Source organism: Phalacrocorax aristotelis, chromosome 6 (genome assembly GCF_949628215.1).
Source record: "Phalacrocorax aristotelis chromosome 6, bGulAri2.1, whole genome shotgun sequence".
In the NCBI taxonomy this organism is placed as follows: Eukaryota; Metazoa; Chordata; class Aves; order Suliformes; family Phalacrocoracidae; genus Phalacrocorax; species Phalacrocorax aristotelis.
In genome coordinates this window covers 58,872,406-58,896,859 of record NC_134281.1, presented here as the reverse complement: position 1 = coordinate 58,896,859, position 24,454 = coordinate 58,872,406, and the positions used below count along the sequence as shown (strand labels likewise).

Here is a 24,454-nt window from a genome sequence, read left to right as displayed (position 1 = left end):
TGCCCTTCTCTGGACACGCTCCAGCCCCTCAAGAGCCTTCTTGTCCCGAGGGGCCCAAACCTGAGCCCAGCATTCGAGGTGGGGCCTCCCCAGGGCCGAGCACAGGGGCCCCATCCCTGCCCGGCTCCTGCTGGCCACACCAGTGCTGACACAAGCCCGGGGGCTGGTGGCCTCCTTGGCCACCTGGGCACTGCTGGCTCATGCTCAGCAAACGACATACACGACAGCTGTGCTCGGGCACGCACAGCAGCACAGACATTTTCACATCTATAAGGAAGCACCTCACACTTTATTACCGCCAACACGCACCACGCACCCGAGGGCAGCCCCGCGGCCCGGCCCAGACGGCGGCCTGCGCCCACCCGCGCCGAGAGCGGCCAACAGCGTCGTGTCCCCCAGCCTGGCCCAGCCCGGAGCCCTGCTCCGCTGCCGCTGCCGCTGCCCCTGCCCCGACACGGCCGAACAGCCGCCGCGCCCGCAGCTCCCCCTCCGCGCCGCCACCACAGTTTTCGGGCAGCGCCCGGAGACGCGGAAGATTTGAGCCACGCAGGCTGCCGTACGCCAGGAGGCGCTACCGCCCGCTTCCGTGCGGGGCGGCAGGAGGGCTGCGGCGGCACCATGGAGCCCCCGCTGCTTGTCGCCCTCCTCCTCCTGCCCTTACTGCTCGTCCCCTTGGCAGTCCTGGCGAGGAGGCGCCGCGGTCGCCAGACGCCCCCCCTCAGGCTACTGGTGGTAGCCGGGTCCGGTGAGTGGCGGGGAGCGGGTTGAGCCGCGGAGGGCCCGCGGAACTACGACTCCCAGCATGCAGCGCGGAGCGAGGCCCGGGGCGGCCTGAGCGGCGCGGCGCGTTGCATGCCGGGAGTTGTAGTCGTGGCGGGAGCGGGGGCAAGGCGCTGAGGGGAGGGCCGCCCGCCGGGGCCGGCGCCTGGGCACCCTCGAGGCCGCAGCCTGTCTTTGGGCGGTTTATAGTTTTTTGAGTAATTGTTACACATTATTTGGGGCATTTTCATCCATATCTGTGTCTGACAGTTTGGTTTCTGAATCTTTCCTTCCTCCCAACGGCACATGCATTTCATCGAAATCATTGACACACATATTGACTAAAACTGCTACAGGACAGACCCGTGCTTGGTCTCACAGAAAATTATTGATGGCGATTCAAGGCAAGGCTTTCCAAAGCTGGACACGCATCTTACATACCTGAGGTTTTGTAATAATTTGACCCAAACCATATTGCTGTGGTTTGCGTACGAGTTTCTCACGTGGGTCTGTCAGAGGCAGTACTGGCGTCCCAGGGTGTCACCCCGCACCAAGGGGACACACACGCACATCTGCTACTCCTTGTCACCTCCCCAAAGCTGTGGGGTAATTAACTTGCCCCCAAAAAATTAGACTACCTTGAAAATTTGCAGCTGACAAATCCAGGCAAGCTTTGATTTCATTACCTCAGTATCCCTGTGGTTTTTACGCACCGACTAATTGCATAATAATCCCAGGATCTTTCTGCAATCTGAGTTTGGCTGGCGGTTTTATAATTTTTCAGGTCATCTTTACTTCCACCAGGGCTGGAAATGTGCTTGTTTTCCTTCGATCCTTTGGAGTCTAGTTTGTACAAATTAAAATATTCATTCACTATACATAAGCTCCCCAGGTGAAATAATTCATAAGTCAGTTAAGATTCATATAATGTTCAAGCCTATTTTTCGAGACTTTTTTTGAAGTAGGAATCTCCTGCTCTCCTGTGAATACTCAGATGATTGCACTAAAATTTGTGAAAACTTCAACAAATCATTGTTCACAAGAAAATCCCTCCGAACGTGTTTGAAAAACACTGCATGAAGTGTTATGGAAAGGGGGCACACTCTCATGCCTAATGCAGCAGCCAAGCTCTCGCTGCTTGTCAGTTGTTTGCCAGCTAAGAGGGCTTGACTCATGGAGCAAAAGTCTCTTAGGAGGCTAATGACACTGGACGGGCAGGAGGTAGTAGTTTAGTTTACTATTTCAGTCTGCAACTTCCAGCAGAGTGAAAAGTAGCACATCCAGTAAATGCTTATGCACATACTTAGGGGTGTAGTTTGATGTTAAGCCGATCCAGCCCAACAGATAAAAGGTGAGCCGGCTCCACTTTACCTACGCACACAATCTTCACTCTCCTCTCTTCCACCGTAACTCCGGTTCAGGAAACTCAACTGACAAAAAAAGAATTGACCTTGCTCCCAAAACCCACAATAAGTACACAGTACACCCTCCCCTTCTCGCCAGCCTAGTGCTGATTTAGTCACCTGAACAAAGCGACCTTGCTGTTAGAAGGTTGGCAACACCTGGTCAAGGGCAGTGGTTAAAACGCTTGGCTGGAGCCAGACTGGTTCTTCTGTAAGCACTCAGCTTTTACACTGGTGTAGCTGCAGAGTGAAATTGCTGCCTACTTCATTTCAGCATTAGGAGCTGGGATTGTGCAGCTCCTGCTCTGCAAGTCGCAGGGCTGAGCACCGTGTAGGGTCAGTGGGAGGTACTTTTCCATGGCACAGCTCTGAGCCCAATCCCATCCAGCTTCTGTTTGACCACTGCACCATCGTATGGCTTTTGAGTATGGACTACCATATAACACTTTGCCTGCTTGTTTTTCACAGTGTACGGGGTGTTAAACATAAATGTACTTCTGTGTGATCCTGGTTCAATCCCATTTAACTGAAAAACTTCCATCAATCCAGCTTTAGCAGGAGCTGAATTGTCTTCATGTTACTTAAAGTCTCAACCATCCTTTAACCGCATCCTCTCCTCTCAGAAAAGTGTCACTGATTAATATTAGTACTAAAAAGTTTTAAAAGGAAAAGTGACTGATTTAGCTGAAGAAATTGAAAGTTGAAAATTTTTTTTATATATGAACTGCAGTTTATTTTGTTCTTACAGGTGGGCACACAACAGAAATCCTGAGGTTACTTAGCTGTTTGTCAGAGTCATACTCTCCGAGACATTATATTCTTGCAGACTCAGATAAGATGAGTGAAGCTAAAATACGTTCTTTTGAACAAAAGAGGTCTGAAACATTCTCCAGTTCACAGGTAACTTGTTAAATATGCTCTTGTGAGATAAAATGATCTTAACATGACTTTCCGTTTCAGGCAATTTGGAAGTGATTCTTTGAAAGGATATTTTTAAGGTCAGCAGGTGCTTTTGATTTTCTAGGAATTAGTAATCACATGCACTGAAGTTCAGTTAACGATGCCATTCTGTACATACTGTTTTTTATGTTTCTAAAAATGACCTAAATAAACACTATTAATTAATGCTGTACTAGAGAGATGCTGAAAATGCCAAGTAAGTATACCAAAAAATAGCAAATGCCAGCCATTCTTGCTACCAGTTTACCTTCCTTACTCTCTCTTAAAATGGTCTTTAGATCCTGTTAACATGTTAATCCATTTAAAGCAATGAGGGAACATAATTGCAGTGAAAGTGACTGTACCAAGGCGGCTATGTCTTGCTCAAGAAAAACATGCTGAAAATAAATCTTTCTTAATTTTGTAAACCAACTAGCCATCGGCCCGTTATTTGTAGCTGTAAAAATACTGCTTCAGAAATATGGTGGGGTTTTTTTGTTTTATTTTTTAGTTTGGCATTTCTCTCAGTGACAGTGTATTTTTGAAAGAAATTCTATCTAAAAAGTTTTTTATCTAAGAAAACCTTAATTGAAATTGTATTAATTTTGTGTGTTTCTAGAATGAGTTGTGTTGGATTTTAAAACTAAGCATTAGTTACAAATGCCTAAAAAGTACGCAATACCTCTTAATGTCAGCTAGTTTTCTGGTTGATGACCTGAGCAAATGCTGAACTCCTAAAAATCATGAAAAGATTTTGTTTAATTTTCATCAAACGTTTGCTTGCTTTGAGCTAGTTTCTGTACAATCAACAAACAGCAGCATGACTCTCTGGTGACTTAAAGTGTGACCTGATGTCCAGTGAAATTAGCAGAAAGATTATATTTTTATTAAGAAATTGGAATAAGTGCAATGGAAATGAATGTTCTGACTACAAAAAATCTCAGTCCTTTTGAGCAAGTAGTACAACATTAATTATTATTTATGTGGTGTTGATTTCATATGGTGCACTTATATTTCCGTTGTCCTCAGCAGCGCTACTGGGACGAAAGATTGTAGGACTCTGTACTAATGATTTTAGAACAAACCCTCTTAATTTAAAGGAACTGCTGCTAAGGTGAGCAACAGCCTCACTTAGGAATGACATTTTTAAGTTTGCTTACCCCACTTTTACCTTGGAAGACGGAGGTTCCTTGCCTACCACAAGCTGCTGAGTCAAGTGGGGATGACACAGCTTAAAACTGAGTGTGGTAGTCTCTTCTCTCATTGTGCACCAAGGACGAATGTTTAGTAAAGTGGCCGGAGGTATTTTGTGTTCAGAGGAGTCTTGTTTGGTAATTAGTCATTCACACAGTCATATCCATTTATCTGGAAAACATCCAACCCGAAATTATTACATTTCTTAGAAATGCGTATTTTGAGTATTAAAGGATTATGCAGTTTTCCACTAGTCCACTTAGTTTGCTAAGCAGCTTCCCTTTCATACCCCCTCCAACTGCTAACAGATCACGTAGTTATATTTTCCTTCAACATTGAAAGCCAGAGGAACATTTTTGGCTGCATCCAAGTTTGCTGTCTGGATAACAGATGCTCACTTTCCATTGGCCATTCTTTTTCAACTGAGCAAAAATGTTTAGGGTGAAAACGGAAGATAGATTTTAGAAATTAAAGGTCACGTGCCTATAACATATATTTGCTGACTCCCAGAGTGTGGTTTCAAGTAAGTACGTGTTTTGGCACTGGGGATGCTGGAGATCATCAAGCATTTAAAAGTCATGTATTAGTAGCTTCTTGCAGCTTTGAATAAACTACAGGGAAAAGTCTGAATGCTTGAATGCATGGTCATTCCCTTCCTCATCTTGTCAAGGAAGTAAATTTTTCCAGAAGTAAGGACTGGACAGAAGGCGGATTACAACAATGACCTAAAGGAAAATCAGCGCACGCATTTAACAAATTCTGATGTAATAACCCACCAATATATCCAGTCTCTCTTTTTGATCTGTGGTCTAGCCCAGTTCTAAAAGCTACAGTATTCAGGGGAAAGGAAAGGAAGCCAGCATGAGCTTCTTGCTTACAAGCAGCAAAATGCTGCACCTCTACCCACTAAATCTCCTGGGAAAAAAAGATTATCTGAAACGCCTCCTATGAAAAGTCCCCAGCCCTGCTATCACTTGCCTCTTCGTTCTCTGTTGCCCCCAGCCTGAAACCACAACTATTGTACATTGGTGCCCCCAGAGCTGTTACTCAGGGAACCTTCTGCGCCCAGCATAGAGAACGTGCTTCAGCTCCTGCTGACCTACTCTAGCAGTAGAAAGACAGCTTAGAGTTGTTGGCTGAGGGACGTGAATTCTTCACGGGATCCTATACCCCCATTTGTCATGTCCGAGATGAATAACCAGATTACATAATGCTCATCTGACTGCAGGTTCTTTTCCATTTTGTGTCTCATGAGAGATACCATGCTAAGAAATCTTGTTCCTCAACAGGAAAAAGAACTACATAAACCCAGCTTCTTTGCAAGCATTGCAGTATATTCAGTTGAGCGTATTATGATAATTCACAGCAGTGGCAATTTTCCACCTACTTTTTCTTGCATGCTTGCAAAACAACAATATTAACTAGATAAAGGACTACATCGCTGGTTTTGAAATTGCAATACCCAGTCAACCATTATAGAGTCGCCAGTTTGGAATATTCGTCTTCAAGTAACAAACATGTTTCTGACTCCACTAAAGGTGTAAGGAAAAACAAATGCAACAATACGACACCGTAGAAGACAGGGGAGTAATTTGTCTGTTCCTGGTATCAGACATACTGTGCAGTTTTCCAGCAAAAGATGAGGAGGTATCTTTGTCTGGAATACTAACAGTACTCCATCAGATGAGAGGCAGGGATTGCAGAAGCATCTGGCAGTGGCTTTTAAACAAACAAACAAACCAACCCGGTTTTGTTTCTCAGCTTAATATTTAAGTCTTGACTGATATGTGGGCTAAAGTCCTAACGTACGGCATAGACACTGATGTGCAAAGTTTCAAGCACATTTTTGAAGACTGTAAATAAAATCAGTTTGATCTTTACTTGAATTCTACAAGTAAATTTCTACTTTGATTCTGTCTGGGGTCCCTGCCAAGTTTTGCTGAAATCAGGATTTTATGAAGAAGAAAATAACATAACATTTTTTGGCAAACGTTGTTTAACACCATTCTCACAGTGAAGGGAGCATCCTGAATAGCTCCACTGAAACCTGATCTGCCTAAAACTACCTTATCGAACACATATTTCTGGCAGGACTGAATACTATGCAAGGGTCTAAACTCCACTTACAGTGTTTCTTTTTATCACCTGATCTCTTCCAAAGCTTTAAGAAATAGAGAGGTAGTGATAACCAGAATCCTGCTGAATGGGGAGCAGGGGGCATGTTTATTTTTCCTAGTCTGTTGTCAGACTAATGCAATCGGAGTTTCAACACCTGCAAATAAAACATAAAACAACCGGTTTGTAACAGCTGTTAATGCCTGCCAGCATCACTGCAATTGAAGAACCTTATCACAATGAAACAGGATAATTTCAGTCAAGAAAATTAACTTAATATTCTGCATTTATAAGCAGGGTGGAGTTTTTATTCTTTCCATCTTATATATTAAAAAAGCCCCAGGTGTTGCTCTGCAAGACTGATTTGTAGTTGGTATTTACTCTATGGCTATTGGCAACATAATCTTTCCTGGTCACAAATCACCAGGGCTAAGCTACACCATTGCTAATTGGCATATTTGAAGTAACTGGGCAATTTTCAGTATTTATAACAATATTTGCAGTCTCTCACTCCCAATCTGAGTTCTGCCAGAGCAATGGTGATCTGGCGTCTCATATGAAGCAAGACAGCCACCGCTGTCCAGATCTAAACAACGTCAACGCCAATGACGAGTGCACTGCAGCCACTGTATTTGTCTCTTCATTTAAACAGTCAAAAATGCCACTGGCATCAGGACTGCCTTCTGATGTAGCAACAGTTCTTAGGTGTAGTTCCTCTGCGTCGAGGTCAAAGCCATCCGCAAAGAACGCAAAAAGCCTAACTACTGTTAACCACTTACAGTGATCCGAGGCAAACAGGAAACAACCATGTTTTATTAATTTGAAGACCTTTTACACACAGTGAATGATCTCTGCTTTTTCCTAAGGAAAGAACAGAACAAATTATTTCTTAAACTTTTGTATTTAATGATACGTCTTCTCCTGTTTCTTTTATGCAAATATTTTTCATTTTGAATATGTCTTACATACCTTTTGAATACTCATTGAGTACTCATTTAAAGGGTAGCGATATTTACTGTAACATTTTTAACAGTATGCACCGGACATTAACTGAGAAAAGTTGTTATATTTTCTGCAGTGTAAACCCATGAAGAATTTAAGCACCCAAGAGAGAGAAGAGTCATCGAGTTTTGATTCTACCTAATCAGACCTAGACTTGTGTCTGAGTGACCACGAGGTGGGGCACTATGTTAACATACGGCGGGTGAAGCTGCTCGAGCTGAATTATTAAGTTAGGAATGTTTTAAAGTAAAATTAGAAGAGATTAAGAAATAGATATATTGCTCTAGTATTTCATTTTACTTTATTGCCAGGAACGCTAAGCATGACACTGAATAAGGCACCTAAGAAAAGGTTTCATACCCAAACATTTCCAAACTAGATTTAAAACAACAACAAAAAAGTTGGCACAGACATATCTAATAATTCTATAGAAGGAGGAACAACGTTCTGAGAAAAATAACAATTCAGCTTATTGTGCTCTCTTCCAGTTCACCCTTGATCGCATTCCCAGGAGCCGCGAGGTTAGACAATCTTGGACCTCCTCTGTGGTAACAACCCTGTACTCCATACTTTACTCCCTTCCTTTGACCTACAAACTGAAACCAGATTTGGTAGGTAAATTTTAATTTACTGAGAACTTGCTAATCTGAGTCATAAAAGCATTTGGAATATCAAGACATTGCAGACTTTATCTGATACGTGTGCTTAGATTTACAGTTCACAGGAAAAGTATTTCTGAATGTAAAATCAAAGCTGAAAGAGGTATAGCAGCAATACACCAAGGAAGAGAGAATGGGTTGCACTGCTGGTGAACTGGAGTAGCAAATATCAGTTTCCCCTCTCAAAGCTTGCAGGGACCATCAGAGAGTGTGTCACTCCCTTGTTAATGCTCAGAGAGCTACCACAAACAAGGTTACAGGTTCTTGATAATATCTCTTCAGGATTGCAACAGCACAGACTGTGCCTGAAAGCCTGGTTATCCTGTTGGCTGGTCTTGCTCCTGGAATGGTATGACCAGTCTGGAACAGGCAGGTTCAGACCAGCAGAAATACATGCAGATTCAGTTCTTGTGCTTACATGGACTTTTCAGCTACATGCATATTTATCTAGCCTTTGGCTGACTGGCATTAACTATCTTGTCTAATGAGAGAAAACCATCACCACTGAAGTGGCAACTCCTGGGTACTTTAGTTACTTTTTCAAACTGTTCACAGAACTGCACTCTTATGCTAATTACAGCATTTATTTAAAAATATTACATATACTTAATCAAGTCAGAAGCATTCAGATTATAGAATTCAGGTTATAGAATTAAAATAGAGCTATCTGAGCAATAAAGTTTTGTGTTAATGTGAGACTCAAAAGCTGGTGCATTGGATTCCCAGGTTTCAGTCCTACAATTCTTTAAGAGAAATTTTGGTTAAAGCTGGCTTTTCGCTGGAGTTGTTGTCAACTTAAGGAGTCAGTTATCCAAACTTAAGGTTTTTTTTTTTAAAAAAAGCATTATTTTAGCAGAACTTCAAACTAATATTTTATGGGGTTTTAAATATTTTAATGAAACCTGTAAAAACTTGTGCAGTTACAAGATATTTTTCATAATTTAGTAGCAGCATGTATGCACCCACAGAGGATGTTTGTAAGCAGACATTTTTTAGCTCTCACTGGGAACTATATGGCTAATTCTAAAGGGGCTCATATATATTTGTGATATTTTGAATGTTTAGAGAAGCTGCTGTGAATAATTTGATCTCGTTGGCTTCAGTAGTACTGGTCAGTTCTGTCAGATTGAAAGCTACTTGCTTGCTGGCATTTTCAGAGCAGATTAGTGCACAGAACAACAGAAGCCGCTTTTTGCAGTTCTTGTTTTTCAAGCCTATTCTGAAAACTGGAGATAAAGTTGGGAGGGGGGAGGAGATGTCACACTATTCTTTTTACAGTGATTTTAATTGGGGGGGGGGGGGGGGGGGGCAGCAAATACTAGAGATGTTTACGTGAAGCAGACAGAGCTAACATGAGTAACAAATATTTAGGAATCACTTTGCTACACCACCGGTTTCAGTTAATATATATACTTTTTTTAACTTATTATTGCAAAAGAGATTGACCGGAAAATCTCACTGTGTAGCTTAATATATTACCAAAAGTGTCAACAGGACACATCATAGGAGAAGGGCAGGAAGTTACTAATCTAATTCCATGGTTTCTCTGTTTACAAGAGGAATTTAAAGTGACAGTGGGATTTACACATAGAATTATTAGAAACCGTGTTGGAGTTGATAAACTGTGATAAGCTGTCAAAAGCCTAACGCTTGTCCTTGTAAAATTCAGGATACATTTTAGCAAGGCCTTTAATCCCTTTGTAGTGTTTAAGGAAACCACTGAATCAGAACACTATCCAAGGAGTCCTTACCTGTGATAAGTGCTGGAGGGGAGGGAGTTCCCAAATACCTTTTTGCCAGGTACCATCATCAACCACAATAGCAGTTGGTACTGCTACTGGCAGGAGCATCTCTGGCGTTACATGCCAGATCTTACACTACTTGAAAGCTGCTTGCATACTACTACTTGTGCGCATATCTTAGTTTAAGAATCCTGTGAACTATAGTAAGTTGGAGAGCTGTAAAGATTTTTAAACACTTAGCAGAGTGATTCAGGGATTAAAATGCTTCATGTTGCTAGGGAAAAGGTTTTGTGGCACGTGAAGCAACTGGTAATATTTAATTGCCTTTAGAAGAAAGCATTCATGCTGAATTGCAACTCCCCCTACTCTTGGCGAGATGTAAAGCGTTGTAGTTTAAAGAACTAGAAAGGGTGGGACAAATGCTGGCGTTTACAGGACTCATCTATAACTTCTGGCATGGTTTCTAAACCCAAGTTTAGAAATAAGCACAGTATTACATCATGCTGAGAGCTTCATATTTTTAAACAGTAGAGCTTACGGGTACTGTACATTTTTCAGTTTAGGCAACTGTTTTTGTTTAACTGCAGGAGGGAGAGACAACTTTGAATTGCTTCAAAGTCATTGTACATCTGAGTGATCCCCAAATCCTTACAGTTGCTTTCAGGCTTGTCAGAAACGTGTGCATGTTTGAAGGAATGACTGAAGTCTTCTCCAGACACACAGAAGCTAGAGAAAAGCAGAAATGTTGGAGTTTTCAAGGAATGCAGGACAAGAGAAGTACTGCAAAGGGAGACTGAAACCCTTAAGTGCACAAAAGCAAGATCTGGAGCAGATAGGCTTAGGTTGGCATAACTAGCATATTTGTGGAGCCAAAATAGCTGTAAAGGGGAAACAGCAAACCTAGCTGCACAGGAGTTACTTTATATGTGCTTATTTACATAAGCACTGTGTCCCCTTTCTATCTCACACTGATCTTCTGGCAAAGCTTCTTAGTTGACTTCGCATGAGAAAGTGGTTCCATCTAACACTTCTTCAAGATAGTGAGTTCAAAAAGAACTGAACAACTTCCAGGAGACCTTTGCTGTCTTGCAGGACTTGACCCTCACTTGAAGTGGGCCCCCAGGGAGTTTGAGATGTAAAAAGTTAGGGACGATCTCAAACTGAACAACTAAGCTAAGAGGTCCATTTCTGAGTTATGAACATCTGCGCTCTGCAAAGTTAAGTCCCTTAGAGATATTAAACCAAGTGACAAGATGTCAGAAGTGATGAGCGGCCTGTGTTCCTCTAGCCAAGAATTATAGAAGTGTAGGTGTTGGTGTTTTGCAGGTGCATCTATGCTGGACAGTTTTTGCAACATGTCAACCTTAGATAGGCTTCCTATGCAGAGGCCTAAAATTCCAGGAAAGCAAAGCTTCTGCCAGCACACTCCGCTTACACCTGCCTTCCCCCAGAAAAGCTTTTAAAACCATTCATCAGTTGCAGCCAGATTTAATATGCAGTCATAGCCTCAAAGACTGCAAGTTCCTACCATGAAAACAGGCAGCTGGTCAGAGAAGAGATATTTTTTTATTGCCTTCCTTGAAAGAAAGGCTGAGAATAAACATAAAACCAGAATAAGACATTAAAAGATCTACCATCTAAGGAAATATGCAAATCCCTCTTATACAGTTACAGAAAATTAGACAAGCTGCACAGAGGTTTTTCCCAAAAATAGAGAAAATTACTGAATCTTACATAGATTATTTGATGTCCAAGAAGGAATAAACTCATGTTAGGGCCTTCCTATGATATGCTTTCAGTCAGTCAGTAGGTACAAGTTCAGAGGGAACCAGTCTTCAGTTCTCTTGCTGCTTTCAGAACTGTTGTCCTTGTCTCTGCACTGATTTGCCAGCCCTGAAACCAGGTCTTCAGGTGATCTAGCCCTTTGCGTCATGATTACTCCAGTCACTCTGGCATAACTGAAATTCAAACTGAAAAGAAAGCGTGTGCACCACACAGCGGGAAGCTGTACAGAGGTTGCATCCAGTCCTTGTTTTCAGCCATAGATGGGCTATGCAATTGGGTCAGCAATTTGCTGTCCTTCAATGTAAAGAAATTTCACCGGGAATTGTTCAGAATTGCTGCGTAAAGCTCCGTTCGTTTGTGGATTGTGCACCCTGGACCCTTAGAACCAGCCATTTTTTGGCTTTTCTGGGGACACTTCTACTGCCTCAGTGCTCTACAGGGACCGAGATAAACAGATATTTTCAGATCACTGCTATTTGGAAAAGCCTGGGTTAAATCAGGCAAAGGCGGCAGTCCTTCCACATTAGGGCCTCCTTCCCGTGGGAAGTCTGTAGTAAGAAGTTTACATTTGCACAGCAAGTACAACAAGCTCTGCCATCTCCCTCCCCACCAGCTGTCAGCTGAATGCATCTCTCCAACTTCTTTCTAGAAGCCTAAAAACTGCACGGCTGATTGTGCTTCTAGCAGTCTACCGATTCTTTTATGCCTGCATGTCCCATCACACATGCCTGGTCCCCCGACTGGTTAAATTCACTACAGCAAGCTTCGAGAGTTGTTACAGAAGTGTTCACACAGTAAGCTATATGAAAGGAGATCATTATTTCCTTTAGCTAAGATTTTCCATTCTTTGTGCCCTGCCCAAAATGTCTTAAGTTCACAGCACTTTAACAAATCGCTATGAAAAATAATAAGTTATTGTCCTTTATATCACGGTTCTTATTAGAACTTTGTGGAAAGCTCCAAAATCTGAGTAGTGGCATTTTTTTCTCTATTCACTTCATAACAAGTGAACTTTGTATAACGCGGTATTAAGACTATCTCGTGCATTCTTTTGTATACTGAATCTTTCCCCACTATTTATAATTCTTTTGGACCAGATCGATTTTACAGCGTGTCTGATCTACTATTGTTCTGGGATCACAACAGTCAACATAGGCAAGAGTCAGAACATCAGATTAAGGGCATCAGTGATACAAATTGTATAGTCTAAAAAGAAAACAAGCTAAGCCATCCAAATTTGTATTAAACATCTCAGCGTTAATGAAAATATGAGCCTTATTCAGCCCTCCTCTACCTTGTGTACTGTGTACAGCTATCCTGCAGCCACAATGTAGAATTACCCTCTGCTGAGCACAGAGAAACATCCAAAGCTATTCAAATCAGTTAGTTTAAAGCTAGGTTGTAGCTCTGCTCTTGCTGTGACTCCCAGTTAGACGTGCCTATAGACACGACATTTCAGAGGGAGGACAGAAGTGGCAGTAAAGATGACCTGAGGTCTTAGATATAAGTAGAGTTTAAACTAAAGACAGGTCAATCTTAACTCATCAGCTATCAGGTTCATTATGGACTCGATGAACACCCTGGTCACACTTCCACATATGTTATAAAGCATGGTTTCAAGTAAACAGTCTCACCTAACTCTGACTGCTGAAACAGGCCACTGGTATGCAGATAGAGCCTGCTAACACCTCTGGGTTTTGCATTGTAAAGGTATTTCAGGCAGGTATTTCATGCGGACTCTTGCTATGCCAACTGCAGTGATTAGGCGGTAGCCTCAAAGATGTTTATATGCATGTAAAATGTCAGTTTTAGGTAACCTAAAAATACCGCTTTCAAGTTCTAGTTAAATGAACACTTGACTAATGAAAGATACATTGAGATTTGCAATTAAAGGCTCATTTTAGGCCACGGTTAGTAATACGTATGATTATATTTAACAGTCTTCGGATTTAATTTCTCCTTTCCTTTTGAGTAGAAGCAGGCTACTATAACCAGCAGTACTTTTTAGGAGAGGAGTACATTTAGGAGAGAAGATAAGCCCTTATTTTTAAATAGGCTCTAACAGGTTAGATGGTATTTCTCATGGTGCTCTGACCAAGAGACTTGGGTCAGATTCAACCAAGGTGATGCTTAGAACAGCAATAGCTTGCTGAAAGACAGCTAGTACCTAGTGTTCGTAGCTACAGATGTAGGTTGTTAACTACCATTTCATTTACTTGGCAAAAGCCTTTTTCTGAATTGTTTTATGACCAACCCTTTCATCCACATGAAGTCGAATTTCCTTTACTTCCTACTAATTTATCAGCAGCAATAAACCATAGACCCACTCCATGGTAACGTAGGGAGGAAGCTAATTTATTCTCCAGCCTGCATCTGCCTTGGTAATCTTGGGGTTTGTTTTAAACCAACCTTCTATCCACCTCCCACAGTTTCTCACAAGACTCACAGGTGCTGCTATTTCTTGACACAAACTTCTGGCAGAGATCATGGTGTTTGGCTGGTCCCACTGACAGTCTGGGTGTTAATGTTTTAATAACCAACACTAACATTCCAACAGACTTGAGCATTATTACCACTTTCACACCTGTCATTCATTAGTATTTTCAACTGATTGGTTTTATGCTTCTCATTTTACATTTGGCAGCTAGGCTGGGGAGTATGCTGAGCTCACATGTCCCGTTCTGCTTCCACATACCTGCAGAAGCATCATACCTATGGATGGAAACTACCACACCTAAAACCTTTTAATCCCAATGACGGGCCTGCCACCTTTCACCTGAAGTACAGGGGCAGTTAAGTAGGGTGCCTAAGGTTAGCATCATCAAAAAAAAAAAAGGGAAAAAGAAAAGTTCAAGCCTGCTTGTTTATGCATCCAAGCCTAGAGTCTCAAACTTTCCTCACTAAGCTGTTGCCTAACTTCTGAGGTTCTTAATGACCCCAGTTATCTTTCTTTTCATCAGCAAAGCCCCTAGGCATACCCAGAAACAGACCTGAGCTGTTTACGGCTTTACAGTGTCAAATAGCCACATGCATAGCTGAACTCCAGAGCTCTGCTGAGATCTGGAAGCTGGGAGCTTCCCTCACTACTTTGCATGTGGATGCTGATCCAAATCACATCAGCTGGGCCCTTTCCCTTGTCTCTTGCCCCTGAGGACACGGGGCTGGTAACTCTGGGCCAGGCCACTAAGTGCCTAGAAAGCAGAAGTGACAATGCCTAGTGCTGTTACAATCAAATCCCGTTGTTAAATATAGTTCCTAGTGGTTTTGTGGAACCTCTCCTTTTCTCCCATAGAAAAGTCCACTAGGTAGGATTTTTGCCTCCCTCTCCCCAAACTTTCATAAAGTGAGAGCTGGGGAAATGAGGGACTTGGTGATGCTTCCCAATATATTCCTTTCTATGATGAAAATAATACTCAGAAAAAAGTAGTTCACATTAGAAACCCAACTGCACAGTAAGCTAATGTAAGTCCTTGCTCTTCCAATTCTCTCTCCCCTGTTCTGGCATTCACTGATCTTATTTATCCTAGTTAGGTAATCTGCCCGTAGGACCACACACGCCTCTGCTTGTTTTGAGGAGCACCTCACCTACTGGGTGTATTTTATGATAGTAACAACAGGAACCACAGCAATAAGACGCACAGAAGATGACTAGGAAGGTTTTCCTGGCGATGCTACAAGCTATAGGTGCTGACCAGCCCAAGCACAAGCTGTTGCTATAGAACACTGTAACTATCTTTTGGCACCCCTGATGATTCAAGTGATTTAGAGAACAGAGAATGAAAACGTACCCAGGTATAATTCAATCCTACCTTAATTACCTGATTTACCTCAGACTACACATCTAGATTTTTTTTGTCCTAGCCTGCATTCCACAGGTACGTTCAAATAGCAAACAGGGTGTGAAATTTTAGCTGGTTTTATTTTCAGGTGGTGGAGGGAAGTGAACTGGATAAGATCTCCACTATTCAAAAAGAATAAGCCAGCAGGTAGTTTAACAACCTTTAAATTGTTCAAACAGAACCTGAAATTCTTCTTTCTCCCCACCAATAGCAGTAATAAGGAATTGTTGGAAAAGGTTGCTGCTTTTTTTCCAACCTTAAAAAAATATTAAAAATTCTAAGCTAGTTTTCCTCAAGGTTTAAACTTGAGTTTTCAGACATGCTAAAGAGCTAGTCTAGCAAAAGCTTTAACAAGGACACTCCCTCTCCCACATGCTTAAGTATTTGAGCTTGTAAGAGACAAATCCCTGTCTCTTAAATTCTCAGATTTCTCTTGTTTTTTCTGATTACCAAATAGATTTATATTCCCTGGAAGAGATCTTATTTCTGTCGTAACTGCGTTACCTCCATATAGACAAACAATATATCTCTTGAAACCTTTTAGAGTTACTCAATTATTGAAAGATTAACAATTTTCCTCCGTTTGCCATCCAGGCTTAAGTTGCCATCAAAGTTACTAGCATAAATTGATTCTTAATGGATATGGCCTGCTATATCTGAATATATTTTTTAAATAATTCTATTCAAAAGAAAACAGCGCGCACATTTTATCTTATTCTCAGAGTATGCTACTGAATCAAAACACATGCTAATAAAAACAATGCTCTCCATACCTGGAGATCTTCACTGAGAAGGATATACAGGAATCTTGATGCATCCTCTGTGAGGAGTAAATTATTGTTTTCCTGGTGTTAAAGTAGAAAATACTGATGTGAGAGAAAGTAAGTGTTGTGCCCCAAGCACTGCAGTGAGTCCACAGTGGAGCTGTGAGTACAACCCTGGCTTCTTGACTCTCCAGGCTTGGTCATGAGCTCATAAGGTAAATGTATTTACAATTAACATTTGAGATATTTGTTCACTGATGCTTTTGTTAGTTTAATTTTATAGTTAGAGCATCTCTAGTATTAAGAGAGCTGGTCCCACAACTGCAGGGCTGTAACGCTTGCAGTTGTATTTCCCACAGACTTGGGGGCTGTTCAGGATCCACTAAGCAGTCAGCTGAGCTGGGTCCTGGGGAATCATGGGGCAGGAAATGGGAACAGCTGGGACCGAGAAGCCAGATTACAGCTGCCTTTGTAGGTAGCACTTGGTACTTCTGTAGGTGTAGGGAAAAAAAAAAAACCTTCAGCTGGATACCTCACTTTACAGGGCACTAGTGTGGACTTTTCAAAACAGTAAGATAATACTAGAACCAAGCAAGGGCTGATGAGCTCACAAGGTGCTGTAATTTACATAGCAGAATTCAAATTAATTAATTGCAGATTCTCAATTAATTAATTGCCACAGAAACAACCTCCCCGCAACAAACCAAAAAACACAAGAACATTTGTTGTAACACTGAAATAATAAAAGGCAATAAACTCCTGAAGTATCAAACCCCCTAGCTCCTACCCGATGAACACAGAAGTCCAAAACTAGCCCTGGCATAAAAATGACTGTTTTATTTTTTAGTTTCCCAGGACCTCAGCTTACTCTAAATGTGACTGTTCAGGTTCCCTATCACAGGAATCATTCTCACTCCATTTCCCTTGTTTCTAAAAGATCCTTCAGGTTATTCTGTGGTCAGATTTGCAGTTTCGTGAAGGAGGCTTTCTTTGTGTCAAGACAGCATCTTCTGCCCCCTGTTAGTTTTCTGTATTTGTGTGTCATTGAGTTGTGTTTATTGTTACTCCAGCTACCTTTGTGAAAGGTTTATTATTTTTGTCTGCTATTGTTCCTAGAATTTCTTAAAGCTGATTCTTTTAAGGCTTCCGTGTATTGTAACTTGCCAGGGCACTTCATTTTTTTTCATTATTAAGTCCAGCTACAAACAACACAACATTTGGGCATCTGTCATCCACTAAGAACATGCAGTGAAAATAAAAATATGTAACGTACAGATAACAATCCCTTTAGCTGCTTTCTCTAACTGGTGCATTTCCTCACTGACCTTTGAAAACTCCTTCCAAAGCCAGAATTCGCTTTGCCTAGCAAGGTGGAAACTTGTCAAACTTGGTCCAAATCAAGAAACTTTCTGCTGAAAATACCTTTGGCTGAGGAGTTTCATCAGATCTGCAGATGGGCCAAGTTGTTCATCAGAGCTGAGTGAGATTGGTTTAAGCTCCTCCTTTTTCTTGATAGAGGAATTAAGGGATTTGGTTTGGGGTTTTTTTGTTTTTAAGTTAAGCCTTATTTGCAAGCAGGCAAGCTTTTTTCTAAAGTGTCTTCTATGAAGGCATGGCAGTATGGCCATGTTTTAAAATTCCTTTTCCTTCTGTGCTAACTTCTTTTCAGTTATAATTCAAACTGGTTTCCCACTTCCTCTCTTCCGTGTGTTTTTCTTTTTTCAATCCCCTTTCCCTTGCCTTTCTTAAAATATCAGAAAGAGCTATTTGAATTTCCTTGGCTTTTCCAACAAACCTCAGAGATATCTTAACAGGCTGACCGGTTAGTTTTTGTTCCCAAGAGTTAAACAACCATTGCAATGAAGTATTTATTAACAAAAGCTGAGTTTTAGGAGGCCAGCAAAAACATAAACAAAATAAAATTATTAATAAATTACTGCTTCTAAGCCCACACTTGCTCCTGAGCAGCAGAAAATACCTACTCATTTTTTTCCTACATTGTTAAAATGTAGGTGTGTTTACTTGCATAGATATACAAAGATCATGCAGTTAACCCAGCTTGGGTCAGCTTTGCATAACCACACTTGCCTTTGCCTCCTTTAGGAGTTCTCTATCACCACCATCTATTCCCTATTCTTACACCCAGTTGTTCAGCACTGTAGGGAAGGGAGCATTACCGGGACTAAGGAGGCCTGAGCAACGTCCTAAACATACCCCAGGAGGCAGCTCTATAGCTGGTGAGCAGCACGGTCTTCATTCACACACACATATCACCCCACAGCAGCAATCAGCACTCTCACACCATAAGCCTGCCCAACCCTGGAAAGCTGGGCAGTTTTTCTGCTCTTGTTCAGGTGGCAAAGGCCAAGCTCTGTGGAAGTTGTTAAGGAGAACAGCAGGTGTTGACAGTTTCTTATCCAAAGCAAATCTCACCTTAGTTTTCCACTTTCTACTAAGTTTAGGGGGACTTACGTTGTCTTCCCTTTGATCGTTGTCGCTTGGGAACATAAGCAGTACTCAAATACCTGTTCATTACAGACATGCAGCAAATGTGTGTTTACATATTTATGAGTAAAACTGCAAGTTTTCTGCTTTACTCATTTTTGTTTTAACTAGCGGCCTGACATTTAATCCCAGTGAAGCTGTGAGCTATGCTTTCAGTGTTTTGGCTGGTAAATGTCACTTTGCTACAGTGCTGCATTCACCAACTCTAAAGCAGCTTTTATCAGCAGCAGTGCCATGTGCCAGTGTTCCCAGCGTGCCAGACTGCTGGCTTAGCTTGTTTTCTTTCAACAGCTGTAGAAACTCTCCGAAGCAGAAAGGCAAGAACTATTCAATTTTTATATGAAACTGATTAATATGAAATTAGGTTTATAGAGAGAGTTGCTAAGTCTAAATGTTGTCTTCTGATCCTTTACTTTTAAAGATCCATTAATATACAGATTGCTTAGCTTATTGTACTGTTTAGAAGTCTGGTTACATTGAATTGGTAGAGGATTTTAGTACGCAGGATTTAGTTTATAGGCCTAGCCGTGAAGCCAGGCAGCCAGTGAGCCATTCTAACAGCTAGCTGGACATTTCTTTGCATTGGAGGTGAATGTAAATGGTGTAGAGAGACTTGCAGCACTGGCTTCTGGAACGATCCCTTACAGCTTGTTGGCAGCAAAGTCGGATATCTCAGCGACCAAGAAAGTCCTTGGGCAGTTGCAGCTCAAGAGGTCACAAAGGTGACACAATAATTGTCTTTGGCCCCTTCTTTTCCCCCTTTCTGCTGCCTCACCAAGGAAGGCCAAACCAAATAAACTAGAGATCTTCGGAGATCTATCTCATGCAACACAAATACTCTACTAGTAGCCTTGTAGCTAAAGTAAATAGATATTGAGAAACACTTACCCTGAAGAGCCGGTTGACCTTGTAGAGGCCCTGGTCCTTTCTTGTCCAATAGATGCCTGCTTCTTCTCCACAGCATACTAATGACTGCCACTGGGTTCCCTGGGAGAGGCTTGTGTTCTGCAGGAGGGGAAAAACAAAAGCCTTGGTCTTTTCAAGGTAGAAGACATCAATCATTCTCCAAAATTTTCTTTTGAACAGTGTTTGGAAATTCACTGGTAGGATAGCTCATCTTCTCTTATGTATTTAAGGAAGGACATATATGATTCAGTCCCATCCCACCATATATGCTCGTATACGGGCAGGAGCTGAACAGCAGCATTTCTAGCTTATAGATTCCACAACGGTTCCTCTTTATAATGTGCATACTCGTTTTCTCAGAAGTTTCCCCTGTGTCCATTGATGAGCGTATGATGTTAGATTCCAGGCAGCAGGAATGCTCTTCTCCCTGCTGACGGCCTGAGAGGGAGTAGGTAGGACTGGTCAGACCAGATTTTTGGAGGGGAATTGCCGCTCCAAGACGTGAGCAACTGCACCAGTTCTAGGTATGACATGTCTCTAGACTGGCACTGAAGGTTAAATTTTAATGATCAGAAAGGTTGATTAATAGTTGTGATGTACAGATCATGACCCCAAATTCAGATAGGGATTTATTTGTCTGTTAGCTTCAGCAAGTTTATAGCAGAGTCTATTTCAGGGGACAATTCCTAAACCCAAGCATTTTACAATAGGAACATCTATAGTCAGAGCGTTTTATGGGCATTTTGCATATAGAGATCCCACAGAGCCACATCTACTTTGTCTCGTTTGAACCGGTATGTGTGGAAGGGGAAAGAGCAGAGGGCGTGAGTTGTGATCAGATGTGTACATGGCTTAATCGGTAGCCATGCACCAGCAGCACAGTCAACACCGGTGCAAATTAATCAAACTTGTCAAGAAATAAGGCAAAATGCCTGGTTTAGTTCACAGGTATGGAAAAGTTTCTTTGAAGTGCTAAAAGGCAGCGTGTGTGGTTGGTTTACGTCCTTGCCTGCCAAGGCGAACGTATAAAAAAAACAGATCTTCATTCTCAGCAGATTGTAGAGTAGGTTTTAAAGTCCCAGCATGGATTTACTTGAAATCAGGTTCAGCAGGAGGTTTGAAACTGTAGTATATTACTCTGAGTTCAAAAATCTAGTATGCAGAGTTGATGTGTTCAGCTTCTTTGCTATATAACTGCTAATATAAAAGAACTACACTGTTGCAATTGTCTTATGCAAGTATTTGTGTCTGTTGATACCCTAAAATTTCGAGCTTAAAACAGCGTACAGCATGTTGCTTGTAAGGGTCTTTCAGAAAATGTCAGTAAGTCTTGCATGAATAAATAGTTCAATTAAGATCAATAAAATCAGAATAATTTTGCATGCAGTATTACGTTCTGTTGATTCTGATAAGAAAACACTGCATTACAGGCATCACATCCCCAAGGTAGATTTCTGGGGCCATCTTAAAGGCAAAGGAAAGCATAGGTGAGAGTTCGCAGCTCAGTAGCACCAAAGCTGCTTCTGCTTTTAACTGAGGAGAAGTGCTGTTAGCCAGTTTATCAAGTGGGATCTTGCCACGAAGCAGGGAAGGAAACATTCTGAAATGTTTATACAGCCCTGAGACAGAAACTCTCATATTTTTCTTTCCCCCTCCAATATAATATCTTTCACAAGCTGGTGAATTTGGAACAAAAAAATGTCAGTTTATAGAATATAGGGCCATGACTTTATAAAAGAACTCTTTATTTCCACGTAACCCCCAGCTGTGCAGAAAAGCACTGATTACATGGTAGTAGTTAAATTTAGTACGAAATGCCTTGCCTGAAATCAATCTACCCAAGTAGAGTGCCTAATATACACCGGTTTAAACCTTTTAAGCAATATGTTTTTCAGTTTCCCAATGTCTAAAAGCAAAAGACCACTTTCTTTTACTGCTATAAGTGCTTTTGAGCTCCTCTGCTACAAGGACATGGCATGTATTTACCAAAACTCCTTCCTTCTGTATCCTTGTGTCTATGTACTAGTGTCTGCGAAAAGAAAAATAATCCGGTCACGCATATCAGCTAGTAGATTCTGCTGAAGGTCTTAATTCCTCAGCACATTTTTGCTGTGCTCGCGTTTTGCTGACTTAAGCCAAAATTCAAGAGATTTATATCTGGATCCCAGGTTTAATAATCTTAACTGAATTTCTTTGGCCTTATTATGCCTTAATCTGTGCACAAATCTCATCATTGATACAAAGCTGTGACTAAGATTGGAAGCTGTTTTAGTTATGTACCCATGAGTCGAGGAATTTTGCTTTCTTCATAGACATTAAGTGTGCCACCTCAGAGCTCGTCTCCTCCTCGACATGTAACGAAGGATGATCTTTTTCAGCAGCGACTTTGAAATAATGTCTTTTGTTTGCCCCATTCCTCCCCCCCCCCCTTTTTTTTTCTATATTCACTTGCCTCTTCAGTATTTTAAAATACCTTTGGAAGTTTTTTTGTAAATATGTGATGTGAATATACACACTTCTTGTTCTTCACTGTATTAAAAAACTCATGTTTTACTTCTGTAAAATGTTCCATCTCTTTTAGGTATTGTGCAATGGACCAGGAACATGTGTTCCTGTCTGTATATCTGCTCTTCTTCTTGGGCTTCTAGGAATAAAGAGAGCAATCATTGTGTACGTAGAGAGCATCTGCCGTGTAGAAACTTTATCCCTGTCTGGAAAGATTCTTTACTACTTTTCAGATTACTTCATTGTTCAGTGGCCTGATCTGAAGGAAAAATATCCCAAGTCAGTATATCTTGGTCGAATAGTGTAACAACAGAAGACAGGCTTTACCTAAAATAAACTCTGCAAGCTCTTCGCTGAAGAAATGCATTCATGTAATAATTTCGTTTCAAGGATTCCTTTTAAGAAATTAGGCTGGTACTGGAAAAGAACCAATAATAAAGATTTCTATGTATTTAAGTCCATTTTTGTGAAGTTGTATTTATTGCCATCACGTAGGTCTGCTCACCATAATGGCCTTAAGTCCATGCTGTCTCTGTTTTCATCTAGTTTTCCTGCTATGTGAATGGCAATTTTTGTCTACAAATAAATATGGGAATTTGTATGAATTGTAACATTTCCTGTAAGGAAACTTTGTGTAGTTTTCTAAATTGTAAGAAACAAAGTCTTGTTCTAGCACAACAGACTTTATTTCCTGTATGCTAGCAGTGAAGTCCCTTGTGAATCCTTAGAGTATAAAGGAAACAGTTATATTAAGTTGGCTTCATGACAGTTTGTGCTCCACAGTCTTCCAAAACCCCCCCAAAGCATTAAACCAGTATCATTTTTCCTCTGGGCTTGTCAAAGCTGTCCTTATAATCTGTAGCACGCTTTTTGAAAACTGTTGCTCACTTCTTAAGATAAATAAAAAGGTGACAAGTGTCATGCTACAGGCACAGTACTTATAGATTTAAGAAGTACTTTCTTCAAAGCTTATGTGCAAAAATCCTTAACTGGTTTACATCACGGAGAGCAAACTGTCACTTGGGAAAAATGAACTGGTTCAGGCTCTGAAATACAGAAAAGGGAAAAAAAAAATGTTACTCTCAGTAATAGGGGAAGGAAGAGAGCTTCCCGCTCTTTTCCTGATAGAGTGAATTTGATTTTCAGTGTATCCTGTTTTCTCATTTGAAGCACCTTACTTTCAGCAGTACAATATGCACTTCAGATTTTTGTCACGGAAAACGGTATTCAGTACATTGGAACAGCTTTTAAAAGGTATTTTGTTGGAGCTAAGTGTGTGAAAGTCTACTTGAGCATTTCACATGCATCTGGCAAAACGTAATTCTACACACTGTTCCACCTATGAAGCAATATAAACACATCTGTCATCCGTACACACACAGAGCTATGTGTCTGGCTACAGAAACATACACAAAGAAGAAAGCTGAAAGCAGAGTAGAAACGCGCTACGGACTGCACAGCCTGACTCTGGTGAAGCCAAGGGCAGCGCCTCGCGCTGCCGCAGGAGGAGACTCCGTCTCTGGAGCCTTTTCCTCAGTGTCGGATGTCAAAACGTCGCCACAGCTATTCTAGTAGGGAACGGGGGGTGGAATTTAACTGAGCAGAAAGGGTGGTTCCTGCTGATAGGAAACAAGGGTCTGCTTTATGCAGAAAATCATTAGAAATCATCACAAAACATTATGCAGAAAATTACTGTCATGATGTTGTGAGGCCCTGTGGGGAAGCCAGCCGTTACAACCTGTCCAACAGGCTTAATAATCCTCGGTGTAAGGAGAGTCCCTTGATGTGGTCACATGTGAGTTCAGAACAGAGAGTTTTTGTGGTTTTTAACCTAGATTATGCCTGACATTAAAGAACAGTTAATAGCTTAAGACTATGTGGGAGGGACTCTGTGCCATACGTACTCAGGCCCTTGAAAATGACCTGTTAAAGTACATCTGATGTGTGCAGGGGATTTTTTCCCTGAACTGGAGTGAGGACTGTCTTATCAGGACTTTCTGTGCAGTTACAGACAGTTTGGTACATTGGAGATACGCTGGACTTTATTATGGCTAATGATTGTTTATTTTAGGTTAGTGCTGTCTGCCCAGAATCTTGCTTTGCATCTTGCAAGGGAACTAGAGTAGAGGGGAACGAGGACTGAGGCAGCCCCTTGCCTCTGCTCTGGGTAAGGGGCAACAGCAGAGGATCAACGCCCCGAGGCTCAGAAAAGCATGAGACGAGAAAGGCAATGAAAGCTTCCATTCATGCACCACATCCCGTGCCTGAATAGCCCGCTGGCCTGGCAGGGAGGCAGACTCCTAGACTGCCTCGTCCGTAAACACAGCCAAGGCTCCA

General features: G+C 41.5%; 1 protein-coding gene across 1 annotated transcript; it reads left to right on the top strand.

Annotated features, from left to right (window-relative positions):
• Positions 1-537: 537 nt before the first annotated feature.
• Positions 538-22,578, top strand: ALG14 (ALG14 UDP-N-acetylglucosaminyltransferase subunit). Its single transcript, XM_075098183.1, has 4 exons — positions 538-745; positions 2,911-3,062; positions 7,901-8,023; positions 22,194-22,578. Exons 1-4 carry the CDS (start codon positions 619-621, stop codon positions 22,422-22,424), a joined length of 633 nt encoding a protein of 210 aa, XP_074954284.1. The 5' UTR covers positions 538-618; the 3' UTR covers positions 22,425-22,578.
• Positions 22,579-24,454: the final 1,876 nt, after the last annotated feature.

What these genes read in the sequence shown, in the direction of transcription:
- ALG14 (XM_075098183.1), top strand. Translation starts at nt 619, where the DNA reads ATGGAGCCCCCGCTGCTTGTCGCCCTCCTCCTCCTGCCCTTACTGCTC. An exon ending in ACTGGTGGTAGCCGGGTCCG is followed by an intron (nt 746 to 2,910) that starts GTGAGTGGCGGG and finishes TTGTTCTTACAG; the next exon opens with GTGGGCACACAACAGAAATC. An exon ending in ACAAACTGAAACCAGATTTG is followed by an intron (nt 8,024 to 22,193) that starts GTAGGTAAATTT and finishes CATCTCTTTTAG; the next exon opens with GTATTGTGCAATGGACCAGG.